At 35.8% G+C, this 18,544-nt stretch overlaps 1 protein-coding gene across 1 annotated transcript in view; it reads left to right on the top strand.

Annotated features, from left to right (window-relative positions):
* CCDC171 (coiled-coil domain containing 171) overlaps window positions 1-18,544 on the top strand; it is a 317,707-nt gene that overhangs the window by 28,760 nt on the left and 270,403 nt on the right. Inside the window, exons 5-6 of the mRNA XM_057724205.1 lie at window positions 3,388-3,578; window positions 5,686-5,817. Of these exons, the coding sequence (XP_057580188.1) occupies window positions 3,388-3,578; window positions 5,686-5,817 (323 nt within the window). The remainder of the gene's footprint in view (window positions 1-3,387; window positions 3,579-5,685; window positions 5,818-18,544) is intronic.

Below are 18,544 nucleotides of genomic sequence, written 5' to 3'. Positions count from 1 at the left end.
TAAGTCAGAAAGAGAAAGACAAATATCGTATGCTAACTCACATATACGGAATCTAAAAATGGTACTGATGAACTCAGTGACAAGAACAAGGACGCAGATGCAGAGAATGGACTGGAGAACTCGAGGTTTGGGAGGGGGCGGGGGGTGAAGGGGAAGCTAAAAAAAATAAAAATAAAAAATAAATAATAAATAAATCTAAAAAAAAAAAAAAACCTTTCACCATCTGGATCCTTATCACATACCCTGGACTGCAAGCCCCACGTATAAAATCTTCCCCGACTTCCAAGGGGAGGGGGCACAGTTCTTGAGGCACTAGCCTGCTGTGTCTTCCCTTCTGCCTGGCAGAAAAATAAAGCCATCTCTCTCTTCCTCCAAAAAAAAAAAAAAAAAAAAAAAAAAAAAACCAAAAACCACAGCGACTGTCACTGCATACCCATCTGATGGCTCTAATTGAAACGACTGTCAATACCAAATGTTAGTTAGGATGTAGAGCAACTGGAACTCTTATACTTTGTTAGTGAGAGACTGAAGTGGTTCAACTGCTTTGGAGAAAAACTTGCCAATTTCTTTTAAAATAAACATATATTTATCCAATGGCATAGAAGTTTCACTCTTTGGTATTTTCTCTGAGAAACATTTGTCCACAAAAGACTTGTATAAGAATTTCATAGCAGCTCTATTCATGACAGCCCCAAATTGGAGAAAACCCCCAGATGTCCATTGACAAAAGAATGAAGAAATAGTTTTTGTATATTCATTCAATGAAATACTACTCAGCAATAAAAATTAACCAACTGCTGACACAGTTAAGAATTGTCCATTTCACTATATGTAAATTTTACCTGCAAAAAAAATTGAATTCTGATTATTGATATGAATGCTTAATTATTCAGGAGTGAAATGGACTTTTATTTGCAACTTGTTTTGAAAATGCATAAAAAAGTATGGTCTGATAGATGAAAAAAATGAACGGGTATATGGATAGATGCATGAATGTGTGGTAAAGAAAATATGTATGGCAAAATGTTAACAATCATAGAGTCTAGTCTGGGGTTTATAGGTGTTCATTGTACAATACTTTAAACTTTATGTATTTCTGAAAAGTTTTAAGGTAAAATATTGAGGGTAGAATAAAAATGAACCTAATGGAATTATGGGATATTAAAAGAGATAATCTCATAATGATTGAGAGAGGAAACTAGATAAGAGAGAAAATTTTGGAAGCTGGAAAACAAATGGATGAGGGATAACTGGCTTAGCAGACCTGAGACATCAGAATCCTAAGCCAGGAGTTAGGAAAGCTGGCAGACAACTTGTTAGATAGTCAAAGGCTTATGAACTGGAAGCACCAGATACCTTTGGAATTAAGAATTGGTATAACAGTAGTAAAATAGAGTTAGATGAAGCCTGTTTTCTCTGGAGGAACTTAGGTTCTTATATCCCCTTCCCAAGAGTTTGCTATTCTGGGGTTGCTCCTACTTCCTATTGTAAGTCGAGGGGCTTAATATCTGAAGATGATAAAATACAGGCTCTCCAGACTGGCAAAAACAGGAAGATAACATATTCAATGTTGAATATTGAGAAACTATTCCTTCCAGCTTCCTTTTTCTGTTGACTTTCCCAAAAGCTAGCACTGCGATTTCTACATTCCCTGTGGGAGCCTGGAAGACTTTTCTGTGGGTCATCTGACCAAGCCGAGAGGAAAAACCTAATGATACTGATGTTGGGGATTTCCTAATAAATGGCCCACATTTATCAGACCACAGTTACTAAGTTTCATCCTCAAGCTCAGGATCTAAGTAGTGGTTATGTGGATGAATAGAAGGTATGTCACCCTTATAGTTACACTTGATTGGGAACAGACAACCAAGAATTAGCAAATACTTGGGGAAAGCCTCTAAAATGGAGAGAAAACAATTAATTTGGAAGAATCAGAAAATCTGCAAGGAGAAGATTGAACAAATAAGCATTATTAGTACCTTCAGAGCTGAAAGAGAATATATTCCATCCATGATGCAAGAACCATTAAAAAAAAGAAAGCTCTTAGAATAAAAGTATGAAATCAGAAATGAAAGATTTTAACAGAAGCATTGGAAGATGAAGATGGAAGAAATATCCCAAAATTAGAGTAAGAAAAGACAAAGGTGGAAAAATAGGAGAGAAAGGGCAAGAAATTTTGAGGACCAATCTGAATAATAGGTAATATTGAAAGAAAGAGATGAGAGAAAACAGAGGGATAAATAATCAATGAAATTACTTAAAAAACAAAAATCTCAGAGCTGAAGGCTATGAGTTGCCAGATTGAAAGGGCCCACTGAATATTCACTGCAGGGGTAAAAAATAGACCCATGTGAAGGCATAGCATTATGAAATTCCAGAAAAATAGAGGCAAAGAAAAGATCCTAAAGCTTTCAAAGAGAAAAGAAAAGGAAAGGAAAGGAAAGAAAAGAAAAATAGGCCACAAGCAAAGGGACAGGAATCAAAGTGGCCTCAAACTTTTTACCTTCAATAGAGGATGCTAAGCCATACAATACTGTCTTGTAGAGAGAGTAACTGGATGGGAAGGAGACTTTTTGTACCTTTTATGGTAACTTTTGTATTTTGAATCTTTTGAATATATGATCCATTCAAAACACAATACTACTAACTGTGGCTTTTTTTGGTTTGTTTAACAAGTATGTTTGTACATATTTCCTCATTTTTATCTTCACAACTTTATTCCCACTGAGGGTTAGAGAGTCAGAGAGGTTTAATCAGGTGGTAGGTGATGGAGCCAGACCTGAAGCCTTTCATTACTTCTTTCTAGTTGCTGAAACAGAACATCAGTCACAGTGAGTTGGGAGGTGATGGTTATTGTTGAAGTAATACTCGAATGAGAGGTGATTTGAGCCTGACTTTGGGGGAATAAAGAGCCATAGTTCTAAGGTCCCCAACCTCAGTTTCGTGAAAATCTCAACTGTAAGATGTGCCACAACTAACTTGTTTCCAAGTCAAAAATCAAAATTTATAATCTATCAAGTCTTTTAAAAAAGTAGCCCTATTATATGTCACAGTTAAAAAAAGAATTTATTTATTTTCTTGAACCGGAGAAAAAGCATTTGAGTTGCAGCTGGTGCACCTAAACTTGGGCATGCCTCTAAGAATATGTCATAACCATTTCAGGACAAAATCACCTCTGTCTGGAGGGGAAGAAGAGATTGAGAAAGTGTAGAATAGATTGGTTCTGGGACAGGAGCTTTTCAAGAGTTGACTGGTGTGAAGTGGTTAACTGTTTTGTCCTAATATCATGCTGTAAATGAAATTAGCTCCAATGCCTAGGTTTTTGAACTCCTACGGTTTTAATTTATGGTTGTGAGTATACTTACTGTTCTTTTATATTTTTAATAGCTCAGAATGCAGAACTTCAGGGAAAGGCAAGTGAGACTGAGAAAGCATTCCAGACTTCTCAGCAGAAATGGAAAGAAGAATGCAGAAGATTTGAATGTGATTTGGAGGAAAGAGATAATATAATTCAAAATTGCAATAAAAAATATGATTTACTTATGAAAGAAAAAAGCAGACTAGAGAAAACTCTACAGGTAAAATATTTTATGAAGGAATTTTTCTGTATTTAATATTCATTGATATGTATTATACATTATTTGAAGTTATCTTTGGAAAGGAAAATAACAGAAAGCAAGAAAATCTGATTTCCTCCCCACCCCGCTAACTCCCTTCCTCTTTCTCTCTCTTCTTTCCTTTCTAGGGGCATTTTTGTAGGTCTGTTTTGTAACATGCTTTAGCTATATATATATATACATACATATATATGTATATATATGTATATATATATGTATACTGTTTCTTTTGTGAGCAGCAATTTGAGATCTCTGATCAAAAATAAACAAAAACAAAAAATCCTCACCCACTTATATGGGCGTATTGTAAGAAGATAAGAACCCACAGCCCTTTTGGTCCAGCAGCATGAAAATTTGGAATTTTAGAAATGTGGGCCCTAGATTTTGACCTGAATATACAATAAATATAGAAAAGTTTTTATGTATCTGATATAAACTTCATTATCTGTGTAGTGTACATTCTATATAGGCACAGTACATAAAATATTTGATGTCCTTTTATTGAAATTAATGAGCTATTTATTCTCCCATTTTTGTTCTTTCTTAGTCTCTAAAGTAAACATACAGTTTAAGGTTGAATTTGTCACCCACTTAAAAGATAGATTTTGAATTGTCTGTATTTGCCATTTTTTTGAAGTACCAATTTAAATTTAAGAATACATGATAAAAATGCTCTACATTTACCACTGGTGTAAATGGCTTTTCAGAATACTGGAAATAAATCTTCACTGAAAGTAATTTTCCAAAAGCATTTGTTAAATGTAAAAATTTTAGCACAAAGGTTCCTGGACATTGTCAGCATATCTTTTGATTTGCTGCATGTCAGCAGTCACATGTCTTTTGTTTACTGTAATAGTCCTAGACCCTGAAACAGTGCCTGGCATATACAAGGGCTCCATTAGTTTTTGAATGGGGAGAGTTTAGGTGGCACCTGGAACTACAAGTCCCTGGGCTGCTCTGTATAAATGTCTCCACATAAAATCTCTTAGAGCTATGGGGAAAGAAGGGTGATGGTGGCAGCATTCCTTATAGTCAGTCAGCCTGCATCTCAAGATCTCTTATAGATCTTGATGTGGTCTTCATCATCTATTTGGTAGGAGAACTTTGCTTTGATTTTATACAGTTGGCTTTGAACTAATCTGCACAGAGACCTTTGGGGGTGAAGAGTCACTGTTTTGCCCTAAGGGGAAAAAGCCTCAAGGTTCTTCCTGTTGGCTTTCCATTAGTGAAAGTTGGGAGGGCAGTCTTTATTATGCAGATCCGCACTACAGTTTATAGTGGCTTTCCCTCTCTCTCATATAAACCACAGAATCTTTTGCCTTGTGTTCATGCAGACTTAGTTTTAAACCGTATAGTTTAGAAAATTGGGCTTCTTGGGAAACCTGCATTTTATACTTCTAAGATTTTGAACCAAATTAGATCTTGTAAATGTAGAACAACTAAGAAAACCCCCAAAGAAAAGCCTCTTGCAAATATTGTTTATATGTAGAACTAGAAATTAGTTAATAGTCCAACCTAAAAATATTTTTTTGACTTTTCAAATTTGAACATTCTAGAGTTTCCTTATGCTGATTTATTGCACAAAACTGCTTCCTCCTCCCCTTTTGTAAATACAGTGTTCTTTGTCAGATTTATATGTAAATTATCAGGGTTAATCCAAATAGTTTATAGGTAATTAGAGCTTTCTATATTATCTCCTTTACATATAGATTACATATATGCCAACAATCTACTTTGTTTTGTCTCTTTATCATATGATGCATTTTGTTCAATCCCCTGCAGTTAAATTTTTTGGAAAAATTGGGTTAAATATCTATATCTATTTATATCTATTGATATATAGATATATATATGAAATGTTGCATAAATTAAATGGGTAACCATAGCTTCTTATTGAGATATACATTCTGATGATCAAAATATAATTATCCTATTAATGATTTTAACATAAATTATTAATTTTAACAGTATAGGTAAGGAGAGCTCTTTGTATATTTAAATTGTGGATGAAGGAAGAAAGATAACTTTTATTGATCTAATAGTAAAGCAAGATTTTATTCATGTAAAGGAAGCGTTGGAAAAACATCAGCAGGAGAAGAATGAGATGGAGTCTCATATCAGGGAGACAGCATTGGAGGAGTTTAGATTACAAGCAGAACAATGGGAAGCAGAAAGAAGAGACTTACAATTTATAGTACAGGTATTTTTAAAATAATAATTCAGTTCCTTAAATATGTCTTTTTAATGCTTATGATATTAAAAATTAAATTAGTGCGATAATTGACTCACTTACTTAAGGAAAAAGTAATTCCTAGTCTTTGCTCTTTGGAAGGCCATGTTTCATTTGTAGTTACATGACAATACGGGCAACTGTTTCCAAAAGATACTATTAGAATTAGAGTTGGGTGACTTCCACTGCATAAATTATTTGATTTTTAAAGGACACATATACATTTGGCATTTAGTTTTCCAATTTAAAATATGAGACTGTTAGCAGTCTTTAATAATGTAAAGAAATAGAATAATGAGATTTTGGATATTAAAGGATGCTTATAAATCATATAGTATGGTGTTTTTTTGAACTCATTTTAAAAAGTGCAAATTATTAATCATGTTCTTTTAACCCCTTCCCTGCCAACACACAGAATCCCCCAGGCTTCTAGTAGTCCAATTTGAAAATCACTGATTACATCTAACCCCCATTATAGATGAGCAGATGGCAGTTTGTGATTTACTCAGATCATAGACTGAGAGTGATTAGTGTGGGAAAAGACTACAAGTCTCCAGATTCTTGCTCCTGTGTACTTTGTATTCTTTCAGGAGATTATATGTAGATTATTTTGAAGGAGAGGTAGGAGAAATTAAAAGTGTTCATTCACTAACCAATGAATTTAAAATTTCACATAAATTCCCATCATTTCTTCTATTACTTATTTTGTGATAAGACAAACCTTTTTTCTACACAAAATGACAAATTGAAATACAGTCTTTATATAGATCTCAAAGATATGCATTCTTTATAGAATGAAAAATATCCATCTAAAATAAATTTTAGAGTTGTTTTGTGTTAGTCCTTTTGTAAGGTGAAGGCAGCCCCAAACCTGCAGAGAATAGGAGGCACCTTATTTCTTTAAGAGTGAAAGCTGACAGTAAAGAGTGGAAGTACTGAATTTGTTGTATATGTAAGTGTTCAGAATACCAACAAAATCACATCTTCCCCAAACCTTTGGTCCTTGGGGCAATGCTTTTCTTCCCAGTCACTCCTTCTGTGGAATCTGGAAAGACAGTTACTCTTTAGACCTCTTAGTATTTTAATTTAATTAATTAATTAATTAATTATTTAATCGGAGATTTTCATAAAGACTTTATTTGTTATACATGCACTAACCACTGGAAATAAATTAAGCAGAGGTAATGGTAATATATTTTCAAATTTTCTTATGATATAAAGCTAATTAAACTCCTTATTAGTAGACTTGAACTCTCTAAGACCATGACCTCAAATTTGTTTAACAACATGAATAACTTATGCTTTATTAGCAACCCCATTTATTTATTTACTTTTTAAACTTTTTATTTTATATTGGAATATAGTTGATTAACAATGTTGTGTTAGTTTCAGGTGTACAACAAAGTGATTCAGTTATGCATATACATGTATCTATTCTTTTTCAGATTTTTTCCAATTAGGTTGGTACAGAATATTGAGCAGAGTTCCCTGTGCTGTACAGTAGGTCCCTGTTGGTTATTCATTTTAAATATAGTAATGACACCAGACTCCCTAGTTATCCCTTCCCCCCACCCGTAGTCCCCTCTGGTAACTGTAAGTTCATTCTCTAAGTCTGTGAGTCTGTTTCTGTTCTGTAAATAAGTTCATTTGTATCATTTTTTTTTTTTTTAGATTCCACACATAAGTGATATCACAGGATATTTCTCTTTCTCTGTCTGACTTACTTCACTCAGTATGGCAATCTCTAGGTCCACCAATGTTGCTGCAAGTGGCATTATTTCATGCTTTTTAATGACTGAGTAATATTACATTGTATATATGTACCACATCTTCTTTATCCATCTTTTGTCCACAGACATTTGGGTTGCTTCCATGTCTTGGCTATTATAAACAGTGCTGCAGTGAACGTTGGGGTGCATGAAATCCTTTTGGACTATGTTTTTCTCTGGTTATATGCCCAGGAGTGGGATTGCAAGATCATGTGGCAGCTCTATTTTTAGCTCTTGGTATTTTTAGAGTCTGCTTGTAATTTGTGTAGTTAGTTAGTTCTCTCATTCATTCAATCACTTATTCATTTGTTCATTCCCTAAGTGCTTACTGAGTTCCTCCTGTGGGTCCTGAGGATATAAAATTGATTAAGATATGACTTCTGTCCTAAAAAATATTTCAACATGGAGAGACATGTAAAGAGAGAAAATATATTGTAATAGAATAAAATTTTGAACAAAATGCTATGGGATCATAAAAGAGAAATGAATCAATTGCCTGGAGATTGGGGAAATTACCACAGAGCAGAGGAAACATTTGAGCTGTTGTTGATAATTGTCTTCAGGGTTACCTAGAACAAACAAGTACACATAAGTAAATGAAAATAACCCCTTTATTTTTGAATATTCAGAAATTTCCAGTGCCAGCAGTCAGGAGCCCAAAACTTATAAAATATTATGCAGAGACCTATATTTAAATGTGAGGATGATGTGATTTTGATACAGTTTCCTAGTCAATCCTGTAAATCTCACATGAAATGTTTGTGGTTACATCAGACTTTATATTATGAAGTATTAAGAGAATTTGAAATTCTGTATCATTTAATTTTCATGTGTGGGAAGAGTAGGGGAACATACTCTTTAGTTACTACCAGCTTCTGTGAGAGATTTTATTGTACTCTCTGACCAAAACGTTCAGAAGTCTGTCTCTCAATTTCTTGTGCTTTTTATTTTAACAAAAGAAAACTGCTTTTCCTTTTATAAAGCAAGCTTAGAAACCTTATATTTTAAAAAAGTCTTTTTTTAAACAACTTGAGGGATAGATGGAAATTCTCTCCTCTATTGGCTGTTGATGGGTTTAGGTTTCCATCCTATAATTAGGTGTTAGTATCACATAGTGTTCTTTTGTATAGCTCTCTAAGGGAATTCAGTTTTTAAAATAAGTTTTAAAAAGACCTAACTGAAACCCCATCTTTAACAGACAAAGCTGGTATAATATTTCTCTCATCTGGGCTTTAGAATTCAGGCTCACTTATAAAAAGAAAATCTTAATTTTATGCCTGTCTCCTTTCTTTCCCAGTAATTGAAGCACTAAATAGAGATGTACTTCTCTGGAATATTAATGGGGATTCTTAGTGGAGTTACCTCATTTTAAGAAAGCATTTTTCATTTTTTAAAATGCATGTCCTCTTTTGATAAACATAAAAATTCCATGTCTTTAGCATTATTTGAAATTTCAAAGCAAAGCAAAGCCATGGTAATTTTAGAGTGATATATTGATCTTGGAAAAAAATATGTTTTTTTTTACCTCTATTTAAATTTTGTATTTAAAATGAACATTTGTTTTTATTTATTTATTTATTTATTTCTGCAATAACAACGTGAACTTTGAGGATGCTTATTAGCCATGAGCTTTTCTTTTGTAGACAGTGTGGGACATACAGTGGTAAACCACCATGCTCTTTCCTTTGTCTTTTTTTTTTTTTTTTAATTTAAAAATAGAGTTTTATTGAAAATGTGTTTATTTTATTTTTTTTATTTTTTTATTTTTATTTTTTATTTTTTTGGGGGTACACCAGGTTCAATCATCTGTTTTTATACACATATCCCCATATTCCCTCCCTTCCTTGACTCCCCCCCCTCGAGTCCCCCCCACCCTCCCTGCCCCAGTCCTCTAAGGCATCTTCCATCCTCAAGTTGGACTCCCTTTGTTATACAACAACTTCCCACTGACTATTTTACAGTTGGTAGTATATAGTCCTTTGTCATTTTTATAGTTCATTTCAATGTGTAACTCATCAGTAGGATTGAAAGCATTTAGAAGATGAATGTATGTTTTTCATATTTATTTTATTTCCAAACTTCTATAACTAAGCCAGGGAATAAAGTGACCCTTTTCTCATTCACTGACTAAATTTGGTTTATATATCTAGTGATCAGGGGTGGGAGAGTTCATGATGGCAAAAGAGCATGGGAAATGTAGATTGAAAATAATACCACAGACTGAAGAAGGAGGAGGAAGAGTGGGGAGGGGGTAGAGGAAGGTATCAGACTAGGTGTGGGCATCAGTCAGTGGGCTGTATGGTAAGACAGCAGTTAGGGATTGGGGTACAGCATGGCAGAGATTGTCCAGGTAAGCACAATTGTGGTCTAGGGACAGCTTGGAGTAAGTTGCGTGAAAAGGAAATATTTCAGAATTTTGCCTTAAATGATCTAGGGTAGCTTTTCTTTGTAATTTCCTTGGAAACTGTCCGCTGGTGCCCGGTGTAAGCAAATGGCATAAAAAGTGAGTCTGGCACTGGTACCGCCTGTTGTTTCCAAACAGCAAATATCTTAATATTTAATTTATAAAATTACATTATATTGTTCTTATTGTAAAAATGCCCCGAATTTAGGGAAATTTAAAAGCAGAAAGTAAAGGTTTCCCTGCCTCCACCCACCCACTCCAATCCTACTCCTCATCTAAGGGTATATAAACATTATTATTATATTTACGTAAATATACCTCAGTAATATTTGGTGTCCATCTTTTGATATTCTTACATTATTCTTGTAGTGTTTGTGAGCTTTTCTGTCATGTGGAAGTTCCTAATACATTTAACAAATCCCTTATTGATAGGCATTTTATTTCCTTCAAAATTTTTGCTTTAATTTAAAATGATTCACTAACATCCTTGTCCATATCTTTGGGCTGTTGTACATGTGATTCAGCTGTGTAAGTGCCTAGAAATATAATTGCTTGGTCTTCAAGTTTATGGATTTATAATTGTGATAGGTATTACATAAAGTTAGTACTGGTTTATACTCTACATCAGTAAACGCTATTTTTGATTGTAGAACTGTTCTGGCTTTGGGGATTTAGAAAGATTACCATATACTAGACTAAGGTTGTAACTATGTCTATATTGATATATTTCATAAGTTGGGAAGGAGGAGTACTTCAGCTCTGACATGTTTCTAACTACTTTAATCCTTCAAAGTTGAAACCATATTTTAGAGTTCAAAAAGTATTGTTTATATGAGAACACATAAAGAATTATACTTTTGGGGCTATGTTTCTGAAAGATGTGGAAAGAAAAGTTTATTTTCTAACAACGCAGTGTGGTTTACTTTGATGTTAAATGTCAGTTCAAAAACAAGCCCCATTTTAAAATATTTTAAGTTCAACACCTCCCTCTAGTGGTAAAAAGAGAAACTCACTCAGTTTCCCCTATCCACGTGATTTTATTTGTCTCTCTCTCACACACACACACACACATACACACACACTCACTCACTCTTCACTGTAGGGATCCAGGCAGCTTTGGTTTGATTATAAAATAAATTCTTTTTTTTTAAATTTTATGATAGGTCCAGGCCTTTTTCATCAATTGCTGTTGTGTAAATAGTGACTCTGGTGTGACTTTGGTGTGCCCATGAGAGGCGTCAAGCTCTGCGTCTTTCTATGCCACCATCTTGGGCAGTCTCTCCACTTCACTTTTTTTTTTTTCAGATCTTTATTGGAGTATAATTGCTTTACACTGTTGTGCCGTGCTGTACAGCAAAGTGAATGAGCTGTATTTATACATGTATCCCCATATCCCCTCCCTCTTGAGCCTCCCTCCCACCCTCCCTATCTCACCCCTCTAGGTCATCACCAGTCATCAAGTTAATCTCCCTGTGTTATGCAGCATCTTCCCACTAGGTATCTATTTAATTTTGGTTAGTGTATATATGTCAATGCTCCTCTCTCACTTTGTCCCAGCTTCCCCTCTCCCCCACCTCCCCCACTCCCCCCCCCACTGGTGTCCTCAAGTCTGTTCTTTACATCTGTATCTTTATTCTTGCCCTGTCACTGGGTTCATCAGTACCATTTTTTTAGATTCCATATGTATGCGTTAGCATACGGTATTTGTTTTTCTCTTTCTGGCTTACTTTACTCTGTATGACGGACTCTAGGTCCATCCATCTCACTACAAATAACTCAATTTCATTCCTTTTTATGGCGGAGTAATTAAAAAATTTATTTGGTAGGAGGCAAGTTAATCTTGAAGTATAACTGCATGAGGTATTATATAGTTCTTTTGGAATTTTCTTGTATGCTACAGTGTACCCCAGACATGGATTGCATTGATTAAACCATACATCTATAACAAACATTTGAACATATAAAAAATAACAGGGATTGATATATATAATTAATATCCAATATAACCAACCAATACCATTAATACAGCCAACACTTACCATCTAGATCATGTTAGTGTTTGTCATATTTGCTTAAAAATTCATAACAAATTTTATATCACTGAAGACTGAATCACTTCACCATCCCACCACCACCTCACCCCAAAAGATAACCATCATTCTGAATTTGGTGTGTAATTTTCTGTCTGTAAACATTGATGATATATCGTATTTTTTTAGTACTTTTTGTGTTTTAAAAATATACACACAGTATCACAGTGGGAGAATTGTCCAGCTTTTCTTTCTGTCTTGTGTTTTTGAGATTTAGCCAAGTTAATAAACTATCTCTGGTTCATTCAGTTTAACTGATCTGTAATATTTTATCCTATGCATGTATCATAATTAGTTTATTCATTATTAGATTGATTGAGATTTAAGTTCTTCCAGGTTTCATTTATTGCAGACAGTGCTTCCATGAGCATCAGATATTTTTGTTTATGTGGGATGTATTTAGTGTATATGCAATTATTGGGAGGTAAATTATGTGCTAAATTATTCTCCCAAGTGGTTGTATCAATTTTAGAGAAGAGTTTTTCTTCCCTTGCAGTCTCTTGAACACGTGGTATTTTTCAGATTTAATTTCTTTTGCAATAGGATATGTGTGAAAATGTCTCTTGCTCTTGCTTAAATTTCTGTTTCCCTAACATTGAGCATGTTATGTTTATTGTCCATTCATGTTCCTTCTTTTGTGGACTGTGATTTTATATTTTTTCCCTTTTTCCTTTTGTATTGTTTGTATATTCTTATTGATTTATAGGAGTTTTTAATATATTTGGTTACTTGGTTACTTAAATCCCAAATGGCAAATATCTTTTTCCTCTTTGTGGAGAAGTGGACACAATTTACATTGTGTTTGATGTGCAGTTTAAAACTTTAATGTAGTTGAATGTATCAGTCTTTTCCTTTATTGATAGTGCTTTTTATGTCTTGTATAACCTAAAGTCATAAAGAAAAATATATATTTCTGTATGGAGCATGAGGGAGGGTCTAATTTTATTTTTTTCCAAATGGATAACCAAATGTCCTTGTACTAGTTATCCACCTGTCTATTCTGTTATCACTTATTGATTTAAAATGTCATCTCTGTCATATATCAAGTTCCTTTATATCTAAGGTTTGGTTCCTGGTGCTCTGTTCAGTTTCACTTACTTGGTCTATTTCTGAATCAGTGCTAAATTGTTTTATTTACCATGGCTTTAGAATAAACCTTGATATCAGATAGGGCAGGTTCCCTTCTCAATATTCTTTTTTTTTTTTTAATATTTATTTATTTATTTGGTTGTGCTGGTCTTAGTTGTGGCAGGCAGGCTCCTTAGTTGTGGCTCTTGGGCTCCTTAATTGTGGCTCACTGGCTCCTTAGCTGTAGCAGGTGGCCTCCTTAGTTGTGGCATGTGGGCTCCTTAGTTGTGGTATGCAAACTCTTAGTTGCAGCATGCATGTGGGATCTAGTTCCCTGACCAGCGCTAGAACTTGGGCATTTGGAGTCTTAACCGCTGTAGCACCGCCAGGGAAGTCCCCATATTCTTAATATTTTTTTGAGAGGGTTGGGAGGAGAGTTATTCTTAGCCTTTTAATCTTCCATGTGAATTTGAGAATTGGCTTATTATATGCCACCAAGAAACCTTGCTGTAATTTTTTTTAAAGAACTTTTATTGAGATACAGTTAACAGACAATAAACAGCATATATTTAGAGTGTACAATTTGGTGTCCCAATCTCCCAATTCATTCCCCCTCAACCCTCCCCGCTTTCCCCACTTGGTGTCCATGTGTTTGTTCTCTACATCTGTGTCTCTATTTCTGCCTTGCATTTTCCTCTTTCATAGTTGTGAGCATTTGCCTTATGTATTGAGGTGCTCCTATATTGGGTGCATATATATTTATAATTGTTATCTCCTCTTCTTGGATGGATCCCTTGATCTTTATGTAATGTCCTTTCTTGTCTCTTGTAACATTTTTTATTTTAAAGTCTATTTTATCTGATATGAGTATTGCTACTCCAGCTTTCTTTGATTTACATTTGCATGGAATATCTTTTTCCATCCCCTCACTTTCAGTCTGTATGTGTCTCTAGGTCTGAAGTGGGTCTCTTGTAGACAGCATATATATAGGTCTTGTTTTTGTATCGATTCAGCCAGTCTGTGTCTTCTGGTTGGTGCATTTAGTCCATTTACATTCAAGGTAATTATCGAGATGTATGTTCCTAGTACCAGTTTCTTAATTGTTTTGTTTTTCTTTTTGGAGGTTCTTTTCTCCTCTTATGTTTCCCGCTTAGAGAAGTTCCTTTAGCATTTGTTGTAGGGCTGGTTTGGTGGTGCTGAATTCTCTTAGCTGTTGCTTGTCCGTAAAGATTTTGATTTCTCCGTCGAATCTGAATGAGATCCTTGCTGGGTAGAGTATTCTTGGTTGTAGGTTCTTCTCTTTCATCACTTGAAATATATCATGCCACTCCCTTCTGGCTTGCAGAGTTTCTGCTGAGAAATCAGCTGTTTACCTGATGGGAGTTCCCTTGTATGTTATTTGTTGTTTTTCTCTTGTTGCTTGTAATAACTTTTCTCTCTCTTTAATTTTTGTCAGTTTGACTACTATATGTCTTGGTGTGTTTCTCTTTGGGTTTATCCTGCCTGGGACTCTCTGTGCTTCCTGCACTTGGGTAGCTATTTCCTTTCCCATATTAGGGAAGTTTTCAACCATAATCTCTTCCAATATTTTCTCAGGTCCTTTTTCTCTCTCTTCTCCTTCTGGGACCCCTGTAATGCAAATGTTGGTGCATTTAACATTGTCCCAGAGGCCTCTTAGGCTGTCTTCAGTTCTTTTCATTCTTTTTTCTTTATTCTTTTCTGCATCAGTGATGATCACCATTCTGTCTTTCAGGTCACTTATTCGCCCTTCTGCCTCAGTTAATCTGCTGTTGGTTCCTTCTAGTGTATTTTTCATTTCAGTTATTGTGTTGCATATCTCTGTTTGTTTGCTCTTTAATTCTTCTAGGTCTTTGGTAAACTTTTTGATCTTTGCATCCAGTCTTTTTTCAGAGTCCTGGATCATCTTCACCATCATTATTCTGAATTCTTTTTCTGTAAGGGTGCCTATCTCCTCTTCATTTAGTTGTTTTTCTGGGGTTTTATCCTGTCCCTTCATCTGGTACAAAGTCCTCTGCTTTTTCATTTTCTCTATCTTTCTGTGGCGGTGGTTTTCAGTTCCACAAGGCGAAATACTGCTGATACTGCTGTCTGCCCTCTTGTGGAGGAAGCTATCTAGGAGGCTGGTGCGTTCTTCCTGATGGGAGGGACTGATGGTGGGTAGGGCTGGGTGGGCAGAGCTCAGTAAGACTTTAATCCGATTTGGTGGGCAGAGCTCAGTAAAACTTTAATCTGCTTGTCTGCCAATGGGTGGGGCTGTGTTCCCACCCTGTTGGTCATTTGGCCTGAGGCCACCTAGCACTGGAGCCCGCAGGCTCTTTGGTGGGGCTAATGGCGAACTCTGGGAGGGCTCATGCCAATGAGCACTTCCCAGAACCTCTGCTGCCAGTGCCCCAGTCTCCTCTGTGAGCCTAAGCCGCCCCCCGCCTCTGCAGGCAACTCCCCAACACCAGTAGGTAGGTCTGATTCAGTCTCCTATGGGGTCACTGCTCCTTCCCCCTGGGTCCTGGTGAACACACTTTTTTGTGTGCCCTCCAAGAGTGGAGTCTCCGTTTCCCCCAGTCCTGTGGAGGTCCTGCAATCAAATCCCGCTGGCTTTCAAAATCTGATTCTCTGGGGATTCCTCCCCCCGTTGTTGGACTCCCAGGTTGGGAAGCCTGACGTGGGGCTCAGAACCCTCACTTTAGTGGGTGGACTTCTGTGGTATGACTGTTCTCCAGTTTGTGAGTCACCCATCCAACATTTATGGAATTTGATTTTAATGTGATTGCACCCATCCTACCATCTCGTTGCGGCTTCTCCTTTGTCTCTGGATGTGGGGTGTCTTTTTTGGTGAATTCCAGTGTCTTTCTGTTGATGATTGTTGAGCAGTTAGTTGTGATTCCGATGCTCTTGCAAGAGGGAGTGAGCGCACGTCCTCCTACTCCGCCACCTTGATGCTATCTCCAGAGACATTTTGAGAGGGCATCAATGAGTGTCTCCCCTCTTCCCTGTATCCTGCGCTTCCACTTAAACTCTTGCAGCATCCCTTTGGGGAAGATGACCCCTTGCTGTAATTTTGATTGGAATTGAATTGGATTTATAGGTCAGTTTGGCGTAAATTGTCATCCTTAGTTTCTTCTGTTTTCTATTCTTTTATATTTTTGTTGTATTTTTGAGGAGATTTCTTCAATTTTATATTACATCTTTTCTGTTGAATTCTCATTTCTGCTTTTGGGTTTTTAATTTCCAAGAGCTTTTCCTTGTTCTTTAACTATACCTTTTTATAGTAGACTCTTCTTGTTTCACAATTGTAATACCTTACTTTAACTTTCTGAGGATGGAAGTCATACTTGTTTTGAAGGTGGTTCCGCTCCTTCTTTCCCCCTAGGTCTTTGTTTTCTCTGAGTGTTTGACCCCATTTGTCTGTGCTGTGCATGAGAAGCTTTCCTCAAATGTTTGATGATCCTTGGCTGTGTGTTCATGTTTAAGAATGAAGAACTAAAAAGCTGGGAGAAAGCTCTGTGTATGTGCAGCCCTTCCATTTAATTGGGGAACTTAAAAAAATGCCAGGATCTGCAGCTTTTTTCCCATGGACTGGTAGTTTCCCCAAAAAGGAGTCTTCTAGTCTTCTTGTGCTTATTGTATCTTAAGTGTAGGAGTCAGTGTTCTGGGAGCTGAAGAGAGAAAGGGAGCTGTGAAGTCTCACTGCCCACTATTTCCCAGTCTCCTAATTTTCAATAAGGTATCTTACCCTGACCTTCAGTTGTGTCTGATTTTCATGACCTCAGAACCTTTTTCGGTCAACCTCTCTTGTTAGTGCATAAATTCTTTCTCATTTTCCAGGATGGAGAGGGCCCTTTGTCATGGAGGGAGGTGGCAGAGGAGATCTGAGGACATAACTAACTGCTGCTTATAGAAACTTCCAACAGTGTTCTGTATTCATTGCTACCCCGTGGCTTGGCTTCAGGGGTGATTGCTGCTTCCAGTTTCTGATCTTTTATGGATGTGAATTCAGCTTGCTACTAGGCTCTTCATTTTTTGAGTATTTAGAAGGGTTGAGAAAGCTGAAATGTGTCATTTATCATTTGTGCATTTACTTTCCACCTTCCAAATTTGCTTGTGACATCTCTTGTTGGCTGTTATCTTTTCTGCCACTCATTTTAATTCTATCTTCATTTAAGTGGGGTTTCAGGAGAAAGCGGAGATGATTGGATAGGTTTGATCCAGTCTGTTTAACTGGTGGTGCCCTCTTTCTGCTCTTTCTACTTATGACCTTCTGAGACCTTACAGTGTCATTTTTCATCTCATATTTGAGTTCTGGTTTTACCTAATGTTTTTAGTACTAAAAGCAGCCAGGGTACTGGGTTTCACAGCTACAGTTCTTTTTTTTTCTTTCCAGTTTTATCGAGACATAATTGACATATAATACTATGTAAATTTAAGGTGTACAACATCATGATTTGATATATGTATATATTGCAAAATAATTATAGGTTTACAAGTTAACTTCCATTACCTCACATAGTTACACATTTCTTTTTTCTTGCGATGAGAACTTTTAAGATTTACTCTTAGCAACTTTCAAATATACAATATGGTATTGTTAACTATAGCCATCATGCTATACATCATATCTTAATATTCAATTTATAAAATTTTTATAAAATAAAATTTTTAGGGCATACAGTGTTACAGTCTTTCCATAGTACAGTATTGGAAACATTGTTAAGTTAAAAAACACACTTACCTGTGATGATGGGCTGATACTTAGTTTCTCCAGTTACAAGAGAGAGGCAAACTATATGGTAATGTGATTCTTTGAAAGCAAAGTTATAAAACAGTAAGAAAACTAGCACATTATTAATTTTATATTAAATGTCACTCACCTTATGCCTATGTCAGGATAGACTATCTACTTCAGTGCAGATCTTGCACAAGATATTCCACACAGTGAATGCTTAGGTGACGATGATGGCAAGAGCATCTCATACAGTTCTTGCTGTACAGTTATTAGATTTTTCACATGAAAACACATACATAGGCAACAGATAAGTTTATTAACTCTATGCCATGATGATTATTTCCTGTTCATTAAGTGGAATTGGATCATCCTAAAGGTCTTCATCCTTCTCATCTTCATGTTGAGTAGGCTGAGGAGGAGGAGGAGGAGGAGGGGTTGGTCTTGTTTTCTCAGGGATGGCAGAGGTGGAAGAGATGAAGGACATGGAAGGGGAAGTAGAAAAGGCAAGCACACTTGGTATAACTTTAAGGAAATATATCGTCATTTTTGTCTGCCATTTTTGCTTTTTCATTTCTCTAAATTTGTTTCTATATAATACCAAACCTTCTTTCATTGTTTGCTTTAG

The sequence above is a fragment of the Hippopotamus amphibius genome, chromosome 2, assembly GCF_030028045.1.
Source record: "Hippopotamus amphibius kiboko isolate mHipAmp2 chromosome 2, mHipAmp2.hap2, whole genome shotgun sequence".
Taxonomy (NCBI): domain Eukaryota; kingdom Metazoa; phylum Chordata; class Mammalia; order Artiodactyla; family Hippopotamidae; genus Hippopotamus; species Hippopotamus amphibius.
This window is presented reverse-complemented; position numbering and strand designations above follow the sequence as displayed.